This window comes from Chelonia mydas, chromosome 12, assembly GCF_015237465.2.
Source record: "Chelonia mydas isolate rCheMyd1 chromosome 12, rCheMyd1.pri.v2, whole genome shotgun sequence".
NCBI lineage: Eukaryota > Metazoa > Chordata > Testudines > Cheloniidae > Chelonia > Chelonia mydas.
Window position 1 is genome coordinate 25,277,571 of NC_051252.2, and position 25,963 is coordinate 25,303,533.

Here is a 25,963-nt window from a genome sequence, read left to right on the forward strand (position 1 = left end):
TGAAGTACAGTTACTACTTACCTATTGAAATAATACATTTAGATCCATTTGTATTTTCAATTTTATTATATAAACACTTCTGAAGAAAATTAGATTTTTAACAAGTGAAAATGTATCAAGTTTTCCAAAACACATCGGACAATAATTTAAAGTTAACACTTGTAAAAATGTGTAGTCTAGAAAAATACATAGGAATTTAAAGAATGTTAATGTGTGAAAAAGTAAACTAATGTAGAAAAACAGACAGGAAAATATTACAATTCTAAGATGAACATGTTAAATCCTTTAGGAAAAATACATAGGCTAATAATGAAACGTATCATATTATTCAATAGACATTTAAAGTGGAGAATAAATCAGTCTTTTGGTAAATTGGTCATTCTTATCTGGTAATAACATTCCTTCCTCTTGGTTTATTAAATGTAATCTTCTTGAAAAGAAGAACAGAATCTGCAATACAAAGACCAACCAATAGAAGACCAAAGACCTGCAAATAAAAAGAAAACTCTCAATTTCCTCCTTTGCACAGTTAGTTGTTTATCGTCTTTACCTTTCATTTTAATAACTCATTCATTACCAATTCTGAGCAGATGCAGTTGCTACAGATCACTAAATTGGTTCTGGCCTTCTAAATGTTTCTGGATGAATATTTGATTTGTGATTGAGAAATTCAGTGTTCTCCATACTTTAGGTCAGATATACTGCAATCTCTCATAAAATGACTTTTCCCGTATGCTCTGGCAATCATCTTCACCCTGACCTTGCTTGCCCTTCATCTGTCATCTCTAAGAACAGGAAGTGACTCAGTCTCCATGGAAACCAGACTACAGACATGCTTCTTTATGTGAGATTATGCTTTCCTCCAGAACCAAATCTCTTATATCTGTGTAAGGGATGATCTACTTAATGGTTTTGGACTGCAGTAAACTCAGTGTTTGCAGATGCAAGACTAGAAGAAAAAGATATTTTTCTCTTTCAGAAGTTTTGAAGTGAAAAACTCTGACAGGAAGTTACCTTATTTAATGTTTAAAATGTGAATACTTGTTAAAACACAGGGCTAACTCATAAAATTTCAGTCACAAGGAAGCAAAACAAGTGTTTGCTAAACAGGACTCTTAGGGTATGTCTTTGCTGCATAGTTAACTTGGTTTCTTATGTGGGTGTTGCCCTAAGCCTCTGCCCATCCATACATAAAGCACCAAAGTTTGGTGATGCTTTAAACCTGTGCTAGATGGTCTGGCTAGGGGTACAGGCTAGAGGTCGGGTGCCACTTTAACTTGGGCTGGTAACCCACCCATTTTTCAGTGAAGAGGCAAGCCAAATCACTCAAGTGATGATAACTTCAATGCCTTCCCACAGTTTCCATGTGCCCAGAAGGCAAGAAAAGTTCTCCCACAATTCACTGGGGAAGAATCGTGGAGCAGCTGTTTATCGCAGCACAAAGGACCTTGGGATATGCCCCCCAGAGGTCTAGCAACACATGTGGATGAGTGTGGTACCAGCGAGGGAACAGTGGGTATGGCTATACAGCAGCTAGGAGGTGTGAATCCCAGCTCAGGTAGATATACGTTAGCTCTGAACTAGTGTGCTACAGCTCGTAGAGTACCCACAGCAGCATGGGAAGCAGCTCAGGCTAGCCAAGCAAGTACAATCCCCCCAGCTCCATGAGTACATATTTGGGGTGGCTAGCTGGAGGCACTGCCCGTTCCACCGCAACCACGCTGCTACTTTTAGGTGCTAACTTGAGCTGAGCTAGCATGCGTGCGTTTACTCATGCTGGGAATCACACCTTCCTGCTGCTGAGAAGAAAAATGCAGTAACTTGAGTATGGCTTTGCAGTGTGGCTGCTCAGACCTCGGCAGCAATCACTCAAGATAACCCTGCAGTGAACAGGCACCCTTTGATCACCAACCCAACTAGCAACACTTAGCACCTCTTTGTTACTGTATGTTAGCAGTTTAAGAGCACATCTATACTTGAGCTAGAGGTGTAGCATACATGTGCTAGCACACTAACTATAGTGTAGCTGTACCGGTGTGGACAGTGTGATGGGCTAGCCATCCCAAGTATGATCCCGCCCAGGATCCTAGGTACTTGGGCAGCTAGCCCATGCCACAGCTTGCTCCACTGTGGCTACAACTGTGGCCTCACTCAGAGCTAGCGCACATACATCTACTCGAGCTGGAAATTACTCCTCCAGCTAGAGGGCAGACGTACCCTCAGTATCACTTGGAGTCCTGTTAGATGCTTTGTGTGCTACACTACAAAGTTACATAAACCACTTCTAAATAATCTGTTCTTTGAGTGGCAGAGTTTGCTCTAATTTTAGTTATAAACACTGGAATGGCCCATGATCACAAGCACACTTTAAGAACTGTTTTGTCATCTTTAGCAAAAACAAAAGAAAACTAACCCTAACCCTAAGTATACACTCTTCTTTGCAAATAAATTAGCTAAATATGATAATCTGTAAAACTATATATTAAGATCAGCTCTGCTTTTACACTTTATCTGCTTATTATACATTTCCTTATGTGACAGTCCTCCATTTGTACTTGGAGGGAGGGGAGAAGAACTGACTCTTTACTCAGATGTTCCTTTATCAAATTATAACAACACACTGGATGTCTAATATTTATGTTAGTAAAGGTAATTTAGCAAATGCGGTTTAAACATGAGAGGCATTCTAAAACATGTTTGTCATCTGAATTCTAACTTTTCAACTCAATGCTATTTGCTACACAACATGAACAGTTTCAAAATAATAGTACTTTATTAATATAAATAATTTGTGAACACTATCTGAAGGAGACAATAATTCACCTCATTCCTCTTTTCCCGAATGTAGACAAGGACCTCATATGGTTAAAATTGGCAACCAGCTATGCTAATTAACATCAGCTAAGAATCTGGCCCTTTATATTTAATCATGAGAGGCATTTGGAAAACGAATGCCAGAGAAACAAGTTAAACATTTCTGACTAAAAAATTATGGGTTCTCATGTTCTTGAAGACAAAACAATCCCATAACCTTTTTTAATTGCTCTAACAGTTCACTCTCAGCAAGTTATGCACAACCATTGTTTATATTATGCAATTTGGGCCTTTCTCAGGAGTTTTTCTGCAGTATGTTCACTCCCCCAAACCTTCTTTATTTGGCATGGTGATTCTCTAGTGAGCTAGAAAAAGAATGATTGTGTCTTAGCTGTCACCCAGGAGGAAACTATACTTTACTATTTCCAGTGCATTTCACTTGGCTTGAGTGCCTGGATTCAGATCTGAAAAGAATCTGGTGTGTTTTCTTATGTGAACCACCTTTCTATGACACAGTTGCTGCTAAAATGCATTACTTATCTTAAGTGTAGTAGTGAAGATTTCATTTCTTATAGAATGGGAGTTTGCTGTTTTAGTCAATGACCTGTTCATAATAGAATGAACTGGGTCTTCAGACATGACTAAATCCAGATTTGTAAAACCAATTTCTCATGTGTGAAAAGGGTAGGGAGAGATAATCTGCTTCTCTCTCTCTCGGCAATCTTAATAGCCTTATTCATTTTGCCCAAATATCTGTTTTATTAGGCTTGGCTTTAATCTCCTGCATCGTGGCAGCTAATAAGTCCTCAATCTTTTTATCCTGAATTTGTGCAGTGCTTTCTGCTGCTATAGCTTTTAACTCAACTTTAAATTCTCCAGATTACTCACGCAGGAGACAATCCTATCAAATGTTTAATCCAGCACAGTCAGTCACTTATTTTGGAATATTTGTAAAAACTTTCTTTTAATTTTCTTCAGTTGTCAGCACTGGAATAAAATGACAGCTTTGCACACTATGGCTCATAGCTGTATGTACAAAGAACTCATAGTGTGAGCTCTGGTTTTTATTGTTTGACGTATTTTAACAACTTCTGTTTTCAGAAAGCCAAAAATACTTTAAACAGGTGAGTTTTTAGTCCTTTATTTGTTTTTAATTATATATTTATCAGTCTCACCAGCACCTCCTCTTTTTGTGTGCTGGCCTTCCCTTCTCTCATTTGTTTAAAAATGCAAATGACAAGTGGCTTGAATTTATGATTGGGTTTGATCTTAAATATTCAAACTATAAGCTGAACAACCGACTTTTTTTTCCATATAACAACCTCCTTTGTTTGCAATGCTCTGTGCAGCGTGAACATGGAGACCTGGGACCATCCTGGTCTCTCACTCGGTTTTATAAAAATAATACACAGGACTGAGAATTAAGAACTGAGAGGAAAAAAATCAGTGTATGTCTACTCTTGGGTTTCAACTATGTTTTAATAGAAGTACAGGCACGTCTCAGGAAGGATACTGTAATAAACTGGATAGTCCCAAATTAATTCACTTCGGATCATCCAACCTGGAATTTCAACTTTTAGAAGTGCAGGTGAATTAATTGAAAACATTTATACTCCCTCCCACCATAACAAACCCAAGCAATAGTGATATATTAAAATTGCAACTTGTATTGTCAAAAAACTTTATCAGAACTAAGAATCCTGTGATTATATGGTAAATGAAATCTTAGTTGTATGTAAATTTAAGGAATACAGTAACACCAGCTAGCTCTTATATTTGTCAAATATAACTCATTGCATGTTACATCTATTGTTTGTGTATTCTGCATGCCATAAAATGTTCAATTGGATAAGGAGGTTAGCCCGCATGGCCATGTTAAAATGTCAAAAATGACAGATTTATTCTGAGGAAAAAAGAACAGTAATATTTGTTACATGAGCATGATAACTAAATATTTAAATCATCTCAATTTTAATGGTCTAATTTATTATTATTATGATAAATTCCCCTACTTACTCCTCCAACCAGAGTCCCAGTCGTGGTCTTGATTATTATTGCACACAGGCACACAATGATAAAGAACAAAACTGCAATCAATGAGTTGAAAATATCCTGAAAATGTATTATAAAACATAATTAACTTTCATTAAAGTAAATGGCTAACAAATACTGAAACGTGCATACTTGTAACATATAGCAGTCTTATTTTACTCCTTGAAGGAAGTAAATGAAAACAAAATATATTGTGTTGAAAAACGTTAAATGATTGCAAATATTCCCAATATCGCTATTACTTGCCAAGAAACAAAATCTTTTTGCCACTGAAATGGGATTAGGTAATGTCCAAATCTGATCTAGTGTGATACCAAGTGGCATGGTGCTACAAATTGCATTCCTGAAATAACCCCCTTTGTCTGAGCCCTGATCTACACTATGAATTTATGTCTGGGTGTTTTATTCATTTGATATTGTTGGTAGTGAGAGTTTTTGTAATTCAAATATATTCATTATTTAAAAGACTAGCTCAATTTAAAACAAAAGAGAATTAATACAAGAAAGCAATTATGATCTTTTCCCCAGGCAGAACTGTAGCTGCTTCTTATCTTTGCAGAACTAATGCTTACATTGTTTTGAAATAACATGGAGCCTGTTCACAACTGTTAATTAGGCACTAGCACAACACCACTTGTTTTTATGCATAAATCACAAAATACATACATACCTACACTTGCATTTGAAAAGATACAAATCAATACTTACAGCTAAAGGCCAAAATAAGAATTTCATCTTTTTATCTAGTTTGAGCAAGTAGAGCAGAAAGAATAACAGAGTGATGACAAATTCCATGATTGCAAGGGCTATGAAGGCTTCATGGGATTTCGAGGCAACGAAACAGATGAATGTTACAAAGGCAACAACCTGAAAGAGTAACGACAGTATTGACTAACGTCCTCCCTCGTCATGTCAGCAGGCGGTCAGCACGGAGCTAGACACCCCAGGGCGAGACCTAGTTCTGCAAAACGTCCCGCTGCCCGGCCGCCACCGATCGGCCCCGTCCCTGCGCATTCAAGGACGGGGCTCAAGCCCGTTAGAGCCCCGAGGACGCTGAATTTACTGCAGCGGGGCTTAGCGGACGGCGCTGCGGCCCGCCCCGCGCACACAGCGCCCGCCCGCCCCGGCCCGGCCTCGTACCAGACGGGCGATTTTCAGCGCCCCCGGCAGGGAGCGGGGGTAGCCGCTGTTCAGCTCCACCATGGTGCGCGGCATCCTGCTGCGGCGTCGGCGGTCGCTGCGGGGCGGTGCCGGAACCAGCTGAAGCGACCGTTGGGCACGTGAGCGTCCGAGCAGCCTCCCCTCCCCGGCCAGCGCGGGAGGCGGCGGGGCTCGCGCTGGTCCACGCGCACGGAAGGGGCTGGGCAGGGGGGGGGCCGGGGGCGCTCGTGCAGCCCGCCCCGCTCCTCGTGCATCCAGCTGCACCTAAACCCAGCCCCGAGGACAGCCAGACGGCTGCCGCCCGACTCTCCCGCCCCCCATCGCTGTAGAGCCAACGTCATCCAGCCCCCCGACCCGTGTATAGCGAACCCCCTGTCACTCTCCAGAGCGAACTTCCCACAACCCTCCGCCTCCTGTATAGCTAACCCCATCCAACTCTCTATCCCCTCCCACTCTCCAGCTCCCCCCCAGCAGAGCCAACTTCCCACAACCCTCCGCCTCCTGTATAGCTAACCCCATCCAACTCTCTAGCCCCTCCCACTCTCCAGCTCCCCCCCAGCAGAACCAACTTCCCACAACCCTCCACCTCCTGTCTAAACCCCCCCACTCTCCAGACACCCCCCAGCAGAGCCAACTTCCCAAAGCCCTGCACCTCCTGCACAGCTAACCCCATCCAACTCTCTAGCCCCTCCCACTCTCCAGCTCCCCCCCAGCAGAACCAACTTCCCACAACCCTCCACCTCCTGTCTAACCCCCCACACTCCTGTATAGCAAATCCCCTCCCACTCTCCAGACACCCCCCAGCAGAGCCAACTTCCCAAAGCCCTGCACCTCCTGCATAGCTAACCCCATCCAACTCTCTAGCCCCTCCCACTCTCCAGCTCCCCCCCAGCAGAGCCAACTTCCCACAACCCTCCACCTCCTGTCTAAACACCCCCCACTCCTGTATAGCAAATCCCCTCCCACTCTCCAGAACCAACTTCCCACAACCCTCCATCTCCTGTATAGCTAACCCCATCCAACTCTCTAGCCCCTCCCACTCTCCAGCTCCCCCCCAGCAGAGCCAACTTCCCACAACCCCCCACCTACTGTCTAAACACCCCCCACTCCTGTATAGCAAATCCCCTCCCACTCTCCAGAACCAACTTCCCACAACCCTCCACCTCCTGCATAGCTAACCCCATCCAACTCTCTATCCCCTCCCACTCTCCAGCTCCCCCCCAGCAGAGCCAACTTCCCACAACCCTCCACCTCCTGTCCAGACACCCCCCAGCAGAGCCAACTTCCCAAAGCCCTGCACCTCCTGCATAGCTAACCCCATCCAACTCTCTAGCCCCTCCCACTCTCCAGACACTCCCCAGCAGAGCCAACTTCTCAAAGCCCTGCACCTCCTGCATAGCTAACCCCATCCAACTCTCTAGCCCCTCCCACTCTCCAGCTCCCCCCCAGCAGAGCCAACTTCCCACAACCCTCCACCTCCTATCTAAACACCCCCCCACTCTTCAGCCCCCCGTCCCGTATAATCACCCCCCTACAACTCTCCAGCCTCCGCCCCCGTAGAGCCAACTCCCTGCAACTCTCTAGTGACTAGTCCCTACGATTACACTGTGTTCCTCATTTATCAGGTTATAGGTTCCATTAGCAGATGGGGAAGCAAACGCAGACAGGTTTCGAAACATTGCCGCGCTGTTGCTCCTGTAAGAAAACTAGAACTTGAAATTGAATAGCAACAAAAATGAAACTGGTTAATTTATTTTCATTGTCTAGCCTGAGTTGCAAAAAAGTAAAAAAGCCCCAAGCAGGGTGAAAAGCACGTCAGTTCTTAGTTTGAATAGCCTGTGTTGGTGTTTTTAACTTAAGCAGAATTTTTAATGCAACCACCTTCTTGAACGAATGAGCATCTGCCAAAACATAAGAAATAAACTTGTAAAACAGGAGCATTATTCGAGAGCGCACTGTGTCTTTAAGGGCCCCGCTGGAAGGCTTCCAGCAGTAGTTTGCTAAGATTGGTTGCTCAATGCGTTGCTCAGTGATTAATACCGTAGCGGAGCTGGGATCATACAGGAAGCAAAACATTACAGCAGCGGAAATGCGTGCAAGGCATAGAAAAGCTCTATGCGGCTGGAGTCTTATACCTAAGTCTTAGAGCTCAAAGCTACCGGAGATGGGCCATGTGGTTATTGAAATCGTTATGGATCCGGCCTCTCCTAAGCCTTCAGTATACCAGGGGCGCTCAAGCTGGCCTCGAGTTTTGTAGCGGGAAGAGCCAGCGGAAGCAATTGCTACATCCACTGATGGCTAATCGCAGCCTCTGCATGGCCGGCTGCTCCCAGGACGCCTCATGTACGTCTGGTACTTGTGCGGCATGAACCGTGAAGTTGTGTTTAAAAGATTGTTGATGCTACCCTTGCGCCCTGGTATTTGTAGCAGCAGGAATCTCTCGCGCTGTCTCTCAAGAGATTTATGATTTGAGATGAAAGTACTGGGGGGGGGGGGGGGGGGAAGCAAACGCCACTTCATTCCCCGAAATAGGTTGATGGTTATTGCTTTTCACAAAGAAGTAGCTGTCGCTTGTTTGAAAGGTATTTGAGAAAATGCATTTGATCTAGTGGATAGATCTGGTGTTATTTTATTAAACATTGTTGCTGCGGTCCTTGATTTATCTTTTCTTAAGTATGTAGCTGTGTGTACATTAAATCTGCTGATCGCAGTAGGCAGCCTCTATTAGTATTTGGCCTCCCACAAATTACTCATGATATAGAGGAATTACGAAGGAGGAATGCACTTGCCAAATGGGGAAGTTTAAAAAAAAAATGAAATGCAGGATATTTAAAAAGTTTCACGCCTTTCAAATATATCCCCCACTCTTCATTTTTTGAAAACAGGATGAACTCCGGTTAATTTTTTTTTTGTAGTAGAAAGGCAGAGGCAGTTTTTGAAATCTTGAGCAACCAGGAACTTTCAAAACCCCTTCATGGCACTAGTTAGTACTTGTACAACAAGTACCCATCTCTACTTCTCTATTAAAGTGCACAAATGAACAATATACTGTAATTAAATGCCCTGAGTCCTTGCTCACCTATACATAGTGAACAAAGGTGCAGTGAACATTGTAAAGGGACATTATCAAATTGCAATCCAGTCAATTTCAGAAAATAAGTTAAAAGTAGTTTTAATTATACCTGTTCTGAGTCTCCGGTCAATTTTTAATTTTTTTACAATCACAAAATTCCCTGTTTTTAATATGGTTTCCTTCCACTGTGAGAGAGAGGCCCAAACAGAGAGAAACTGACTTTCCACAAAAAGAAGAGGAGGACTTTTGGCACCTTAGAGACTAACAAATTTATTTGAGCATAAGCTTTCGTGAGCTACAGTAGCTCACGAAAGCTTATGCTCAAATAAACTTGTTAACCTCTAAGGTGCCAAAAGTCCTCCTTTTCTTTTTGCGAATACAGACTAAGACGGCTGCTACTCTGAAACCTGACTTTCCACAGGCTCTGGAGTCTGCACTATCAGTTTGAATTGTGGAACTGGTTTGTCATTCTCCACACAAAGTTCTGTCAAAGGTGCATAGTATCTGTTTTTCTCTACTCTTTTCAGTGATAGTCTATCTTAGATGTTACTTGTAACAATAGTAGGTACACATTTTTAGATGGATGAGTATCTTTTAAATTGAAAATATCTCCTTAGTATCTAAGTTCCTTATCCTGCAGAAAGCTCTGCGGACTGTGAAGTCAATGGTGCTTTGTTCAGGCATAGGGATCTGCCTACAAGTAATCTATTGCAGATTTGGGGCCTATTTCTTATTGTGAAAATAAGCGCGAACAAAGAAACAACCATACATAATACATAATCTTGCTCAATGAAGGTAGGAACCAGCCATTTGACTGCTTATAGTGTATAATATAAAGTAAAGCCATTATAGCCATGGGAGTTTAATGTAACATGTTTACTGTAACCTATAACTCCTAAACCTAAAACTCATTAATATATTCATTCTTACAGGAGTCCTGATAGTGGTTTGGATATATAATCTAAGAGCAGTTTCCTAGTTCTTCTAACAGTGTTTCTTCCTGTTCTAGATAAACACCTGATTAGTGAAGGAGAGAAAAAGACAGTTGTAAGTATAATATTTTGCTCTGAAAAATATATTTAGTATATTATTATTATTATTATTTATTATTACAATATAATTTGTATTATGGAAAGTCCACAGGCTAATGACTGGGTCTTGGTGTGAGCTGGTGCACAAATCTAGAGTCTTATCCTGCATTTTGTTCCAGGCAGGTAGGCAGACCCTTTCTGAAATCATTGAGGTAACTTAAAAGAAAATCAAGAGGGTTTTATGTGGGTGCAGGGGCTGCTCGTGTGGAAACCAAGTTGCTTGATCAGGGCCACAGAAGTAGTCAGCATTCTGAATGTAGTCTCCTTCCTTTACACTACATGTATTTTGTCTGTAAATTCTAAGTACTCAATTCGTGGTGTTTTAAATCTAATTATTTTATGATATATTAGTAGATGGTTGGACAAAAATATCTTTCACTAATTTTAGAAACCTAGATGTCTAAAAGAAATTGTAATTTGCCTGAGAAAAATTTATTTATGGGTGTAGAAGTGATAACATGTACAATAAATTGTATTCAAAGTAAGCTTAAAGCCTTTTGGGGTGAAATTTAAAACACTGTGGACGGCTGTGTAATGGGTGCAGTAAAAGGTGCAGCAGCACTGCAGGGAAACCTCTGGAACCCTACGTGCCATGGAAAGGGTTTCTGCAGTTCTGAAAAGGATGTTGTGGTGAGGCGTTAGGATTGGACAGTGCAGGTCCAGTAGCCCAAAGCCTGCAGGCTTTGGCATTCCGCAGGTACTGAATCAAACTCTTATTATTTTAATAGTCACACTAACTGTACAGTGCATATGGGACTGGGGTGCAGGTCTGTAGTTGCAAATATGGTTTTGAAAATCTGGCCTGTTGAAGCCAATATGTATCCGTTTGCACAAGTAAGACCCAAAACTGTACTGGCAACTTGAATCTTTAGATATTAAAGGTTTGATTTCCCCACTGTGGTGTTCCATATTTTTTGCAGCACAAAAGTCTATTGCTTTCAACATGTGACTCCATTGTAAAGCTTGTACAATGCAATAGTGAATCAAGACCCAAACTCCTGAAGTTTAGGGATTCTCTTGGAAATGCTTTAACTATATTGCTCTAATTTGCTCTAATGTATTTATAATACTAATGGATTATTTTTAAGCTATAAGTATGTGTTTCTACATTTGCTGTCAGTTATTTCTTTTCAGTAGCATTTCATTTAATATTGAAAGGTTGGTGGCTTCTTTCACCAGATCTGTGTTGAGGGGAATATTGCAAGTGGAAAAACAACATGCCTGGATTATTTTGCCAAAACTGCCAGCATTGAGGTAAGGGGCTTGAAAGTCTTAATGTTTAATCAAATCAGCAAGAGTGTTTCTGTTGATAGCATTGACAGTATTCAAGTCTACTGCAGTATTTCCTAAGATTAAATGAGAGTCAGATGAATTTAAAGGAACACTGTCAAACATTTTCTAGTTTTTAAACTGTTAGCAATAGTCCCAGAAGTTTAAAAACAATACTTTTTTTTTTTCTTGATGTTGCCTTTTTTCATTTGGCAACCAATACTTTTCCTTGTTAATGGAATGGAAGCCAGTATAATGTATTGTATTTTTACTACGTTTGTGCTTGGGTTAATTGTTGCCTCGATCTACAATCACACACATGCATAGCTTTGCTCATGTAAAATAGGCTATTGATGGCACTGGGTCTGCCTACCTGATTATATATATATGAGTATTTCCATAATCAAGGTCTAAGTTAGTATTTGTTTCTTGGAATATTGTAAACAGAGTCAGTGGAAAAAGCAATATATATTTTAGGAAAATTCTTAGTTGTTGAGTGGCAGATATAAAATACATACAGTTCAAAAATATTCAACAGTGGAGCACAGTATATTCTGTAGATCAAATTTTGTCCCTCAAAAAACTAACAATAATCAATAGAACTACCATTCACTACCATTTTAGTCACTGCATTTTTAAAAATCTTAAATGGATCTCATAATAAGCAAAGTCAGAGATATATCACGTAATGAAGCTAAAAGGTATTAATCCCATAAAACTAAAATAATTCAGGTAAAGATATGCTGGTTTGTTGGGAAAAATACATTTGTATAATTCCTTTTTGGAAGTTTGTCAAACAAACATGGGATTTGATCCCACTTTCCATAGGCAAAATGCTTTTGGATGAGGAAAAGACAAACCTATTCTTAATACTGTAATTGCTTTAACCAAAACAAATTCAGAATAAACTTCAGGAAGCATTTATTAATGTGTACCTAAAATCTTAAAGGTGTTGATAGGTCTGCTAAGAAGAATATTAATACAAAAATCTAGGATTCTTCATAGGGATACTTAGTATTAAGAGGGTCGTTGGTAATTTAAAAGGAATAAATTGAGTTGAATAAATAGCCCAAAATGTGTTTTTAAATATGTATACAGTGCAAAAATTTAAAAAGTAAATGCATGTAGTTTAGCTAGCTAATCTCAGACTCACGCTAAGATCTTAAAAGTCCTTTATGGCCTAATCGTATAGTTTGGTGGATTCTCATGCCCACGTGGAGACATCCTGGAGACTCTTGTGGTTTCAGATACTTAGGGCAGAATAGACCTTCTTTTTCTGCCTAATTTTGATTATTATTAAAGTTCTAACTGCATTTCTTTTTGATCCACAGGAATAAAATGAGAGTTATGTATAATGGCGTATTGATCTTCAGCTTTTATTCCTTTGTCATTCTGTTTTGTCCTATGCAAACTTAATTTGTTAGCAGATCTTTCACATGAAATACCCTCTACATTCAGCTGTCAGTTCTTCTCTCTTTACACTGTAACTGATAAATGACAGCCTTCTACATAGTATCAGTCAGCCATTGCTTTGTTTTGGTGTGCTGATAAAAATAATAATTAATAAAACTACCCACCAGGATATTTTGTAGTTAAATGCATCTTTTTCATTGTTATAATAGCTCTTAAATATTAAATTGTGTATTTCATTAAATCAGTCCTTTTTTAAAAAAGGCATAGATTCTCCAGTCCATGTTACTAGTACTTTATTATTTATTCATTTTGTAAAAATGGTCTTAAGTTGATGCATTTAGATAAATAAAATAAAAAAATTGAAATCGCTTGGGTCACATGGAATGAATGTCATTTTTTAATTAAGGTTTTGACAGAACCTGTGCCTAAGTGGAGGAATGTACATGGTCACAATCTTCTGGTAAGTGGCAGGAACTAATCCTGTGATTTGTGTTCTGTTAAAAATATGGACCTTGATGTTCTCAAAGTCCTGTGTGAGGGTTTAGATGCATTGAAGTCCCTAGCAAGGATATGGTAACGATCTTATGTAACTGAAAATTAATATCATGATGGTGATTATTATTTTTTCTCTTATTGAGGAATGGGCATTAAACCTATTGTGTGCAAAATGTAGTCCTGAGAAGGACTTGGGCTCCAATCTTGCAAACAGCTCCATGGTGATGGACACTGCATCTACAGTGAGCCACATTTTGAAATCGGTGAGCTCTGTGCAGGCATAAAGGTCTGTCTGCATGGAGCAGGTTGCAGGATTGGAGTCTTAGTCATCTCAGAGAGACAATGGGTCTGTTACTGCTTGGCAGTGAGTTCTTTAGTTCATAAACAAACTAAGTCTAGGACAGCTCTTTCAAATGCTCAAAGCAGGCAGGAAATTTTTTTTTTTTAATACTAAACAATACAATACAAGTAGAATGTGTAGTCAGGTGAAAGGAGTTGGATTTGGCAGTCAGGGAGTGCTGTGTGACTGCTGAGAAAGTGTCCTGCAAGATGTTGAGTACCTTCATTGACTATGGTGAGTGTGCAGGGTCATCCTCACCTCACAGAATCAGACACTTTTAACGCAGTGATGCAGCACCGTCACCTCTGATTGATAAGTAGCATTATTACCCAGAGCGGGGGGTCAGAAATCAAAGTAAATGAATACTTTTCACTTCCAGCCTAAATTGCACACACAACCTGTTCAAAGTACCTGCACTTTTGCACCCACAATATGCATTTTGGCTCCATTACTAGTAGCAGTGTATCCTAAGGAAAGCAAATTCCCTTGGGTGGAGATTACTGATGCTCTGCTTTCTGTTTTTCCATTGGCAGTATAGCAGGGGGATGCACTGCTTCATGACTTGTCACCAACATCTTCACCAGTAGACCACCTGCCTTACAGCTCTCTTTGAGGTGGGGGGAGAGGCCAAGTCTGTGTCTGCGGGCAATTCAGGTCACTTTAAACCCTGATGTTTGCTATTAAGCCATTATGCAAACCCACGCTTGATCCTAAAAACTCCCTTTTTACTATAAAGTGTTATGCTTTGGGTTTATGGTAGAGGCTGATATTTACTGGTGTAAAGAATGGAAGTGGGGTGGGAGTCCTGGAGATTAGAAAAATGCTTTGCGGAGCCCAAGGGGGAAAAAACCTATAATGTGCTGTGTAAAAGACCTCTCTTCTCAGAGTCACAGTAGATACTGTGGACACATCTAGCTACTCCTCTGTAGCGTCATTCACTGTCCTGGGAGCTCTAGCCCTGCTCAGACAAGCACAGAAGCAGATTCATTTTTTTAGATATGGTGTAATTTGCATTTGCCTCATAGAAGGGACTTCTGGCTGTGAGCTCTCTTGAGTTAAATGCACTACATATGTTTTCATTCAGAGAGGTGCTGAGTGCCTGTAACTTCCACTGAGTTTAGTGGGCAATCTGAGTGCTCAGTGTCCCTTATGATTAGGCCCATAATTCCAACACATGCTCTGCCAAATGTGGATGAGTCATTTCATTCTTTTACTCCTGTGGGAATTGTGCACCACTGTGCGATGCAGAGTTTTGTAGAAATTAACACTGTGCGCAGAATTTCCTTTCCTCACAGAAATGGGCTGGAGTGCTGTTGGCCACCATTAGAGGTCGCAGGATCCAACAGAGCCCAGCATGCACATAGAAGACACTTCTGGGGGGAGGGGAAGGGGTTAGAGAGTTCCTGGCTGCTGCAGTTCCCAACATGCCCTGAGGAAGGAGAGGGTGGCACACAGGAAACTCCACATAAGCCTGGGACCGAGCATCAGGCTGTTTCTCCCTCTGGATCCCTGGGCTCTGGGGGAAGAGAGGGGCAGGTGTCTGGGGTGGGGGCACAGGTAGGCTCGGGGAGGGAGGGGTATGGCTATCTGGGCAAGGGGGGGCCTGTGGTTGGGCCCTGGGGAGACGGGGGTTCGTGTGTATTGGCTGGGGGCAGGGCACAGCTGGGCTCTGCAGGGGAGGGGTTGTTGGTATCTGGTCCCCTGCCTGGGCTCGGGGGGCGGGAGGGGGCAGAGAAACAGGAAGTGGGTAGTCATAGGGGGTTTCTTTAACTCTCTACTCCTGGGGGAATTTTTCTGTGTGTCTGTATTGCTTCAGACATACTTGCTGACAGGCATTTTGAAATAAATTTCCAAAATAATTGAAACTGGTGTGATTTTTGTAGTGTTATTTTGACAAATAAAATTTGCAGAAATTTTAATTTTTTGGTGCAGAAATTTTAATTTTTTGGCACAGAATGCCCCCAGAAGTAATAATGCTGGTGTCTGCTACCTTAATGCCATTATTTTGGTAACTCTGATCAGGTATAAAATAAATAGATTAGCTTTATATGTTACTAATTGGTATAGTCAAAGTGGTTTTCTTTCTCTCTTACTCTTCTGCCCCCATCCCCAACATCAGGGTTTAATGTATCAAGATTCATCACGGTGGGGGATAACGTTGCAGACATACATACAGCTTACCATGTTGGAGCAGCATACCAAGCCAATGGTAATTTAAAGATATTTTTTCTTTTAATCTGAAGCAGAGATATTAAGGTGCATTTATGGATCAAAATAATTTGATAACCCTGCATCCAAAAGATAAGACCCTAGGTTGACTTTCATTCTGTGTTCCTGAAGCTAGTAGGAATTTCCATGTGAAAAGACAACACTGATATACTCAAGCCAATGCTCAGTGTGGGCTGGGACATCTACCTCCTATATTTACATGTGTTTTATTCCCATATCCAGTATTGCTTACTGTTAAATGCTGGCCCATGCCTTGGTCATCTCTCAGCTTGACTGTTATCTTTGCCTTTTTATTTATTTTTTGGTGTATGTGAATTGTAGGAACCTCAAACTCTGGGTTCACATATGATAATCTTAAATGTGAAGATTCAAAATCACACACTGGCCGGTGTCACTCAGAATACACCCTGCTGACCCATGGGACTCTAAACACAAATGCAGCTTCCTGCTTCTCACCTCTTTCCACTCTAACCCATCTGAAATGCTTCTGCTAAGATCATGTACCTCTTCCTTTTGGATTGTCTACACTTCTTTCTCGTCGTCCGTTTTCCTTCTGCTCCCTTCTCACATTCTTCCCAGTCCTCTCCCATGTGCACTCTTTGGGCTGGATCTTCCCTTTTCCCTTTCTCATCCCCTCCCTCTCCCTGAAACTCCTTTGTTGTTGCCTTGGAGTCTTGATTTATTGTTTCCTGCCCACTTGATAGCATCTCCAGTTACCCTTATACCTGAACTGTTTGTTATTGTATCATATTGTCTGACTTCGCTTTGGGGCAGGGGTCTTTCTTTGTGAGGTCCCATGTGAGGTTATGGTCCAATGAAAATGATTGATAGTAATTTTGACAAAAATAGTTCTATAAGGCTGTGGTTTGGGGCTTTCTGGAAATAGTTTCTCTTTTCCTTGTCAGGAAAGTGACATTTTACAAGTTCCAGTTTTAAAGTATGCCCGGTTCTCACTTCTCTGCACTCTTGAAGATTTGGACAGATCCTGTTAACTTTCTATTCGGTGTGTGTTATGAGACAATTGCACCATAATGCTGGGTTCTTCTTAGATGAAAACACAAATAAAAATTATACCTGTATCCTGGCTGGTATGTAAAAAAGGAAAAGGGATATGGTTGATAGCTTCAATGAAAAAATGCTGAGACACTAGTCTCCTAAAATGAGCAGACAGTAGCTTTTTATAATGGCTGTGTCCCTAGTATGGATTAAAGCAGAAACAGAACATACCAGATTGTGGCTGCTTTTACACAGATGCGCAGGGAAGAGAGGTCACAGGGAGACCTTTCTCCATCTTGTGCATTAATGAAGGAGGCAGCCAGCATATTGGTGTTGCGCTAAGTGAGCGTGAGGGAGGTGGGTTAGTGTGGCCAGAGGCACTCCACAGGGACTGTGGCTGGGTGGGGTAAAATCCACATCCCAATCTCCTCTGCATCTATTAACAGCAAGCATGTTAATGGGAGAGTGCATGCTTCACCCATTTAGAGGGTGTCATCATTTCCACTTCTGAGCACGTTCCCTCCCCATCCTCAGTCTCTTTCTGTATTCCATGGGCAAAATGCCTTCCCCTTGTACCCTCTGTGCCCCATGCCCTATAGCACTGCTCTGGCTCTTACAGCCACAGAAGAGTCCCATGTGTTGTACAGCTTCAGGGTGGATGGAACTTTTCTCTCTCTCTCAATCTTCCCTGTAGATATAGAGGAGGCTAAAGAGGCAGGAAGCCTTCCAAAACTCTGTCTTGCAGAGCACCTTGAAAAGTGCTCCATGCACCATCACTTCTGTGAAAATTGTGAGATGACAGAGCTGCCATGCAAAGGAGCATATTGAGCAGCAGACAACTGGGGGTGCTCAGTACCCAGAACACCCTTTCAGTTCCTTTTGTATTTCCTAGCACAGCTGTAGAAAAAACCCAGAAGGTTTGGGTGTGCTTGAAAGTGCAGAGAGTTCTTTTGTTTGATTTGCAAAATGTTAAAAGTCCCAGTGTCTCTTAAGAGCTCATTAAAAGCTCCCAAGAATTCCCCTGCATTCTAACCTGTACTCCGCTGCCAGTTCATGTGTCAACCTTGCAGTAGCAATTGTGACTGTGTGACCATTAACTCTGTGCAGAATAGCTGATTGGAAGGAACTCCTCCAGCACCACCTGATTCTTTGGAGACCAGGGAGAAGAGCTTAAACATTGGCAGGAAATCATCATTCACCAAAATTGAAGCCCATTTGGGTGGTAGATCAGAGGAAGCTGAGATGCTCTGCCAATTGCAGTGACTGCTTTGGCCTCCGTGAAAGAGTAGCAGCATACTTGAGACCATTCTAAAATCCTGTTTTCTTTCTATAGTGTCTCTGATCAGTGCCCTATATAATAAGCGCAGTAACATATCTGAGGAGGGCACCACTTCAGGCAGTGACAGTTCCCATTACTCTGCACATTCTAATGGACTGCAGTTTATTTCTAGTCAAGTATCTAGTGATTAACCTCTTGGTATTGGTGGGTTTGGTGCTCCTGCAGTTAGCCTTCATGCATCTTCCATAAGCCTAGTGCGTCAGGAAACTCCTGGTTCTGGAATCCCAGGTTTATATACATGATGTTTCCTGAGTAAGAGTAATTTTTTTCTCTCTGACCAAACAATTAGTCTGTGTTACAATCAGCATAGTTTAGTAGGAGTTTAATAATGTAGTGACCATGAAGAAGATTGATCAATAATGGAGGTAAAAGGACATGCTATGCAGCATTAGGGGGGTGAAAGAAATTAAGAACATTGGAAAATGTAAAACTAGTGAATGGCTGTTGTTTTTATCTTGTAGATTTCCCCGCTAAGAATGATGGAGAGGTCAATTCACAGTGCAAAACACATTTTTGTAGAAAACTTATATCGAAGGTACAGTAAATGGTTTACTACTTTAGTTTCCTGTTTTAACTATAGAGTAAGTTTTAAGTAAACTGATAGTCTTAGTTTTCTATGGTAATTTGCATTTCAGTAATCCATGAAATCTGGCAGCAGTATATTAGAGAGCTAGTGGTTGCTTGCTCAGTCAATGCTGCCGTTATCTTTAAGTATTACAGGTAAGGTTTCTTTTTTAAAAAAACAAACTATAGGATTTGTCTCTATATATGACAGTCTTGAGGAGCCTTCTGGATGAAGTACATTGTGCATTTAGAAAGCTTTTACTCTAATAAATTTGTTAGTCTCTAAGGTGCCACAAGTACTCCTGTTCTTTTTGCGGATACAGACTAACACGGCTGCTATTCTAAACCTGTGCATTTACGATATTCATTATCAGTTCTTCAGCACACACACACAATCCAGTCTTCTCTGGGCTGAAACAAAACAGCTGTTTAGTAGTATTCAGAAAGATACACTACAATTTAGGACAGGACATGAAGAATAAAACTGTAGGCAATTGGAACAAGGAAATTAGGTAGATACAATGTACATTAATTACACAAACTAGATTTGGCCAGGGTCTGGAGTTTATCTTGCTTACGTTCTCATGGAATGCTAAAGAGCAAATTTTCAGGACTTCTGTTTTACAACTCATCCATAATTTGGCACATCCAAGAACATGGTGCCCCTAAAACCATGTGAGGTCATTGTGTGAGTGAAGAGTGGTGCCTGTTGAATTACAAATACTTTCTGTAGCAGCCTGTGTTTTTTCCTTAGAATACCATTCATGTACTGACCAGGCCCAACTCTGGTTAGCTTGTCAGAAGTGATGAGATCACAGCCTGAGACAAGTATCGGGGGTTAGCCGTATTAGTCTGTATCCACAAAAACAACAAGGAGTCTGGTGGCACCTTAAAGACTAACAGATTTATTTGGGCATAAGCTTTCATGGGTAAAACACCACTTCTTCAGATGCATGGAGTGAAAATTACAAATGCAGGCATTATAGAATGACACATGAAGGGAGGGGGGAGTTACCTCACAAGTGGAGAACTAGTGTTGACAGGGCCAGTTGGATCAGGGTGGATGTAGTCCACTCCCAATAATAGATGAAGAGGTGTCAATTCCAGGAGAGACAAAGCTGCTTTTATAATGAGGCAGCCACTCCCAGTTCCTATTCAAGCCCAAATTAATGGGGTTAAATTTGCAAATGAATTTTAGTTCTGCTGTTTCCCTTTGAAGTCTGTTTCTGAAGTTTTTTTGTTCAAGTATAGCTACTTTTATCTGTTATAGAACGTCCAGGAAGATTGAAGTGTTCTCCTACTGGCTTTTGTATGTTATCATTCTGGATGTCGGATTTGTGTCCATTTATTCTTTTACATAGGGACTGTCTGGTTTGGCCAATGTACATGGCAGAGGGGCATTGCTGGCACATGATGGCATATATAACATTAGTAGACGTGCAGGTGAATGAGCCTCTGATGGTGTAGCTGATGTGGTTGGGTCCTCTGATGGTGTCGCTAGAGTAGCTATGGGGACAGAGTAGGCAACAAGGTTTGCTACAGGGATTGGTTCCTGGGTTAGTGTTTCTGTGGTGTGGTGTGTAGTTGCTGGAGAGTATTTGCTTCAGGTTGGGGGGCTGTCTGTAAGCGAGAACTGGCCTGTCTCCCAAGGTCTGTGAGAGTAAGGGACCATTTTCCAGGATAGGTTGTAGATTGTTGATGATGTGCTGGAGAGGTTTTAGCTGGGGGCTGTACGTGATGGCCAGTGGTGTTCTGTTATTTTCCTTGATGGGCCTGTCCTGTAGTAGGTGATTTCTGGGTACCCATCTTGCTCTGTCAGTCTGTTTCCTCACTTCCCCAGGTGGGTATTTGTAGTTTTAAGAATGCTTGATAAAGACCTTGTAGGTGTTTGCCTCTGCCTGAGGGATTGGAGCAAATTGGGTTGTATCTTAGGGCTTGGCTGTAGACAATGTATCATGTGATGTGTCCTGCGTGGAAGCTGGAGGCATGAAGGTAAGTATAGCGGTCAGTAGGTTTCTGGTATACAGTGGTGTTTATGTGACCATCACTTATTTGCACTGTAGTGTCCAGGAAGTGGATCTCTTGTGTGGACTGGTCCAGGCTGAGGCTGATGGTGGGGTGGAATTCTTCAAGGGCCTCCTTCCCTTGGGTCCATATGATGAAGATGTCCTCAATGTAGCACAAGTAGAGGAGGGATACTAGGTGATGAGAGCTAAGGAAGCATTGTTCTAAGTCAGCCATAAAAATGTTGGTATACTGTGAGGCCATGCGGGTACCCATAGCAGTGCCACTGACTTGAAGGTATAAGTCGTCCCCAAATGTGAAATAGTTGTGGGTGAGGACAAAGTCACAAAGCTCAGCCACCGGGAGTGCCGTGGCCTCATCAGGGATACTATTCCTGACGGCTTGTAGTCCATCCTCGTTTGGAATATTGGTGTAAAGAGCTTTTACATCCATGGTGGCCAGGATGGTGTTTTCAGGAAGATCACCAATGCATTGTAGTTTTCTCAGGAAGTCGGTGGTGTCTCGAAGATAGCTAGGAGTGCTGGTAGCGTAGGCTCTGAGGAGAGAGTCCAAATAGCCAGATAATCCTGCTGTAAGAGTGCCGATACCTGAGATGATGGGGCGTCCAGGGTTTCCAGGTTTATGGATCTTGGGTAGCAGATAGAATACCCCTGGTTGAGGCTCTGAGGGTGTGTCCGTGTAGACTTGTTCCCGTACTGTAGCAGGGAGTTTCTTGAGCAGCTGGTGTAGTTTCTCTTTGTACTCCTCAGTGGGGTCAGAGGATAGTGGCCTGTAGAATGTGGTGTTGGAGAGTTGCCTGGCAGTCTCCTGTTCATAATCTGACCTGTTCATTATGACTACAGCACCTCCTTTGTCAGCCCATTTGATTATAATGTCCAGAGTTGTTTTTGAGGCTGTGGATGGCATTGTGTTCTGTACGGCTGAGGTTATGGGGCAAGTGATGCTGTTTGTTCACAATTTCAGCTTGTGCACATCTGCGGAAGCACTCTATGTAGAAGTCCAGTCTGTCATTTCGACCGTCAGGAGGAGTCCACGCAGAATTTTTCTTTTTGTAGTTTTGGTAGGAGGGTTCATGTGGGTCAGTGCACTGTTCAGTGGTATGTTGAAAATATTCCTTGAGTCGGAGACAATGAAAGTAGGCTTCCAGATCACTGCAGAACTGTATCATGTTCGTGGGGGTGGTGGGGCAGAAAGAGAGTCGCTGAGATAGGACAGACTCCTCCGCCGGGCTAAGTATGTGGTTGGATAGATTAACCATATTGTTAGGTGAGTTGGAGGTACCACTGTTGTAGCCCCCTGTGGTATGTAGGAGTTTAGATAGTTTACTGTCCTTTTCCTCTGAAGAGAAGTGAAGTGTACATTGTAAATGGCTTGTCTCTTTTTTTTGTAAAGTCCAGCCACATGTGTGGAAGGTTGGTTTTGTATGAGAGTGTCAAGGTTCCTTCTCTACTCTGAACTCTAGGGTACAGATGTGGGGACCTGCATGAAAACCTCCTAAGCTTGCTTTTACCAGCTTAGGTTAAAACTTCCCCAAGGTACAAACTATTTTACCCTTTGCCCTTGGACTTCCACTGCCACCACCAAATGTTTTATCTGGGTTTATTTTATTAGGAAAGAGCCCATTTGCAAACGTCTTTCCCCCCAAAATCCTCCCAACCCTTGCACCCCACTTTCTGGGGAAGGTTTGGTAAAAATCCTCACCAATTTGCATAGGTGACCACAGACCCAAACCCTTGGATCTTAAGAACAATGAAAAAAGCATTCAGTTCTTGAAAAGAAGAATTTTAACAGAAGTAACAATAAAAAGAATCACCTCTGTAAAATCAGGGTGGTAAATACTTTACAGGGTAATTAGATTCAAAACATAGAGAATCCCTCTAGGCAAAACCTTAAGTTACAAAAAGACACACAGACAGGAATATCCATTCTATTCAGCACATCTTATTTTCTCAGCCATTTAAAGAAATCATAATCTAACACATATCTAGCTAGATTACTTACTAAGTTCTAAGACTCCATTCCTGTTCTGTCCCTGGCAAAAGCATCACACAGACAGACGGAGAGAGCTTTGTTTTCTCCCTCCCCCCAGCTTTTGAAAGTATCTTGTCTCCTCATTTGTCATTTTGGCCAGGTGCCAGCGAGGTTATCCTAGCTTCTTAACCCTTTACAGGTGAAAGGATTTTTCCTCTAGCCAGGAGGGATTTTAAAGGGGTTTACCCTTCCCTTTATATTTATGACACGCCCCCTCAAATCACAGCTAAGGTGAAACGCTTGCTGGGATTTCTTCTTGGAGCTCTAGGAAAAAACAGAGTTAATAAGACACATGCACCTCTAAATATACTTCCAAGTATATAAAGACTAACACTATTTTCCACATCTCAAGGGCAATTTTAACCAGCTGATTCTGGGAAACTTTCACGGGAGAGTGCATCAGCCACTTTGTTAGAAGGTCCTGAGATGTGTTGGATGTCGAAATCAAAATCTTGGAGAGCTAAACTCCACCGGATAAGTTTTTTGTTATTTCCCGTGGCGGTATGAAGCCACCGTAGTGCAGCATGGTCGGTTTGCAGGTGGAAACGCCGTCCCCAAACATATGGGCATAGCTTTTCCAGAGTGTAGACAATGGCGTAACTTTCTTTTTCACTGACTGACCAGTTGGTTTCCCTCTCAGACAGTTTTTTGCTGAGAAACACTACAGGGTGGAATTCTTGATCCGGCCCTTCCTGCATTAAAACTGCTCCCACACCACGCTCGGACGCATCTGTGGTTACTAGGAATGGTTTGTCAAAGTCTGGGGCCCTTAGTACAGGGTCAGACATGAGTGTTGGTTTAAGCTGGTTAAAGGCCTTCTGACACTTTTCAGTCCACTGAACGGCATTTGGCTGTTTCTTTTTGTTAGGTCTGTCAGTGGGGCGGCGATTTGGCTGTATTGCGGTACAAATCGTCTGTAATAACCGGCCAAGCCTAAGAAGGATTGAACCTGTTTCTTTGACTTTGGGAGAGGCCACTTTTGGATAGCATCCACTTTGGCCTGTAGGGGGTTGATAGTTCCTTGACCCACCTGGTGTCCAAGGTAAGTCACTCTGTTTAGGCCTAGTTGACACTTCTTAGCCTTAACAGTTAGTCCTGCCTCCCTTATGCACTCGAAGACTTTTTGTAGATGTTCCAGGTGTTCTGCCCAGGAATCCGAAAATATGGCCACATCGTCAAGGTAGGCGACTGCATATTCTCCTAATCCCGCTAGGAAACCATCTACAAGTCTTTGGAAGGTGGCGGGTGCATTCCGCAGTCCGAAAGGGAGTACATTAAATTCATGCAGCCCAACATGTGTGGTGAAGGCTGACCTTTCCTTGGCGGATTCATCTAGCGGTACCTGCCAGTACCTCTAGGTTAAGTCCAAGGTAGAGATGAACTGGGCCCATCCCAGTTTCTGTAATAGTTCATCTGTGCATGGCATTGGATAGTTGTCTGGGCGAGTTACAGCATTTAGCTTACGGTAGTCCACGCAAAAACGTATCTCCCCATCTGGTTTGGGAACTAGAACCACTGGAGATGCCCATGCACTTCCAGAGGGGCGGATTACACCCATCTGTAACATATCCTGGATCTCCCGTCCTATAGCAGTTTTAGCTTGAGGAGACACCCGGTAAGGTTGGACTTTAATCGGGTGAGCATTACCTGTGTCAATGGAGTGGTATGCCCGTTCAGTCAGTCCTGGGGTGGCTGAGAACGTCGGCGTGTAGCCAGTGCACAGCTCCTGGATCTGCTGTCGCTGCATACGCCCAAGGGTCATGGAGAGGTTCACCTCTTCCACACCACCAGCACTTTTCCCTTCATAGTAGACACCTTCAGGCCACTCAGCGTCGTCTCCTCCCTGGGCTGTAAACTGACAAACCTTTAATTCTCTGGAATAAAAGGGGCTTTAGAGAATTAATATGGTACACCTTAGGCTTTCGGTTGGAGGTGGGGAATGCTATGAGATAATTAACAGCTCCAGTTCTGAGAGCTCATTCTTGATCTTCTCCTGTCTGCTGTATAGGATGCTGATCAGGTGGTTCTTCAGTTTCTTTGAGAGTGTGTGGGACAGTCTGTCACCATAGTCAGCGTAGTATGTCGATTGCAATGGATTTTTTACGTTCAGTCCATTACCTTCAGCCTGAGACAGTGTAGCAGAAGGCAACATAACAATCACATAATAAGTGCCTTCCCATCTGAAATAATGCACTCAGCATTGTTTGTTCTTTACAATGCTGGCTTTTTAATATATTTGAAACCATCTGTAATGGATTATAGTTTGGAAACCTCAGATTGGTTATAGGAAGAATGTTTCTTGCCCAAATCTTTGGGGAAAACAGCTGTTGCCAGTAGATCCACAAGATGGCATCCATGCTACACAAGCTCTTCAGTTGTTTGTTACTGAGTTACTTTGACTGTTTACATAAGTGATAAGCTAAGATGAAGGCATGTAAAAACAGTGGAAAATAGTAAGTGTCACTGTTTATCATAGTCTGTATTCAGAAGACTATACTTAGTTCTTTTTCTTTCTTTTAAGCTATTGATTTGCTTTTTTCATATTGGACCAAATGCTTGTGTCATAAGGACTGAAAATCTTGCCTACTGCTAAAAGGCTAAGTATAATGTGCAGTGACTTTATTTTTTGACTTTGTAACATATTTTCTGAGGGCAGCTGTGGCTCTTGGCATTTCTGTTTTGGTATCCTTTTTTAGTGTTGGGGACCAGGTATGTGCTTTGTGCCTCATTACAACAAACTGCAAAATTGGTTGCAAATTAAACAAACAAGAGTCAGTCAGTGAATGGATATTTACGTGTTTGGGAAATGATCTCATAGAATATGGAAAAGGATACATGAGGGATAAAAAGTGATTGGTCTTTTATAATTAATAGATGTGGTTTGACAGTTAATAGATAACGTTATATGTAGTTTAGGACCTACTATGGATCTCCCAAAATAGGGCATGGTGTAACCATAAGCAATCTTATTATTTACTGTATGTGTGATTATGACTAAGGAAATTTTTGTATCGACATAGCAATGTAACTAGTCTTCAACTCCTAAGATGCACCAAGATGCGTGTTTCTGG

General features: G+C 42.0%; 2 protein-coding genes across 14 annotated transcripts in view; one reads left to right on the plus strand and one right to left on the minus strand.

Moving 5' to 3' along the window:
* Positions 1 to 47: 47 nt before the first annotated feature.
* Positions 48 to 6,548, minus strand: LOC102943270 (chemokine like factor). Of its 2 annotated transcripts, XM_043526018.1 has the most exons (5): positions 6,113 to 6,356; positions 6,007 to 6,079; positions 5,575 to 5,733; positions 4,831 to 4,926; positions 48 to 487 (listed from the first exon to the last, which is right to left on the minus strand). In XM_043526018.1, exons 2-5 carry the CDS (start codon positions 6,067 to 6,069, stop codon positions 383 to 385), a joined length of 423 nt encoding a protein of 140 aa, XP_043381953.1. In that variant the 5' UTR covers positions 6,070 to 6,079; positions 6,113 to 6,356; the 3' UTR covers positions 48 to 382. The 2 variants fall into 2 exon arrangements, with proteins under 2 accessions (XP_043381953.1, XP_027676915.1); XM_027821114.3 differs by having other exon boundaries at positions 6,007 to 6,548.
* A 1,373-nt stretch (positions 6,549 to 7,921) lies between these two features.
* The window catches only part of TK2 (thymidine kinase 2), a 36,964-nt gene continuing 18,922 nt past the window's right edge, over positions 7,922 to 25,963 (plus strand). The window contains exons 1-7 of one of the 12 annotated variants that reach the window (XM_037877585.2): positions 8,296 to 8,370; positions 10,110 to 10,147; positions 10,237 to 10,314; positions 11,371 to 11,445; positions 13,280 to 13,333; positions 15,828 to 15,917; positions 18,734 to 18,807. In XM_037877585.2, the coding sequence (XP_037733513.1) occupies positions 15,834 to 15,917; positions 18,734 to 18,807 (158 nt within the window). In that variant the 5' untranslated portion in view covers positions 8,296 to 8,370; positions 10,110 to 10,147; positions 10,237 to 10,314; ... (1 more) ...; positions 13,280 to 13,333; positions 15,828 to 15,833. Of the gene's footprint in view, positions 8,610 to 10,109; positions 10,148 to 10,236; positions 10,315 to 11,349; positions 11,446 to 13,279; positions 13,334 to 14,241; positions 14,363 to 15,827; positions 15,918 to 18,733; positions 18,808 to 25,963 lie in introns of those variants that run through there. The other 11 variants (XM_007058625.4, XM_027821137.3, XM_027821139.3 and 8 more) reach the window with 11 other exon arrangements.

Bases quoted from the DNA above. Each gene is read 5' to 3' on its own strand.
- LOC102943270 (XM_027821114.3), bottom strand. From the start codon at position 6,081: ATGCCGCGCACCATGGTGGAGCTGAACAGCGGCTACCCCCGCTCCCTG. The intron at 5,734-6,006 runs GTACGAGGCCGG...TTACTCTTTCAG, and splicing joins CGCTGAAAATCGCCCGTCTG to GTTGTTGCCTTTGTAACATT. The intron at 488-4,830 runs GTAAGTAGGGGA...TTTTATTTGCAG, and splicing joins CTGGGACTCTGGTTGGAGGA to GTCTTTGGTCTTCTATTGGT.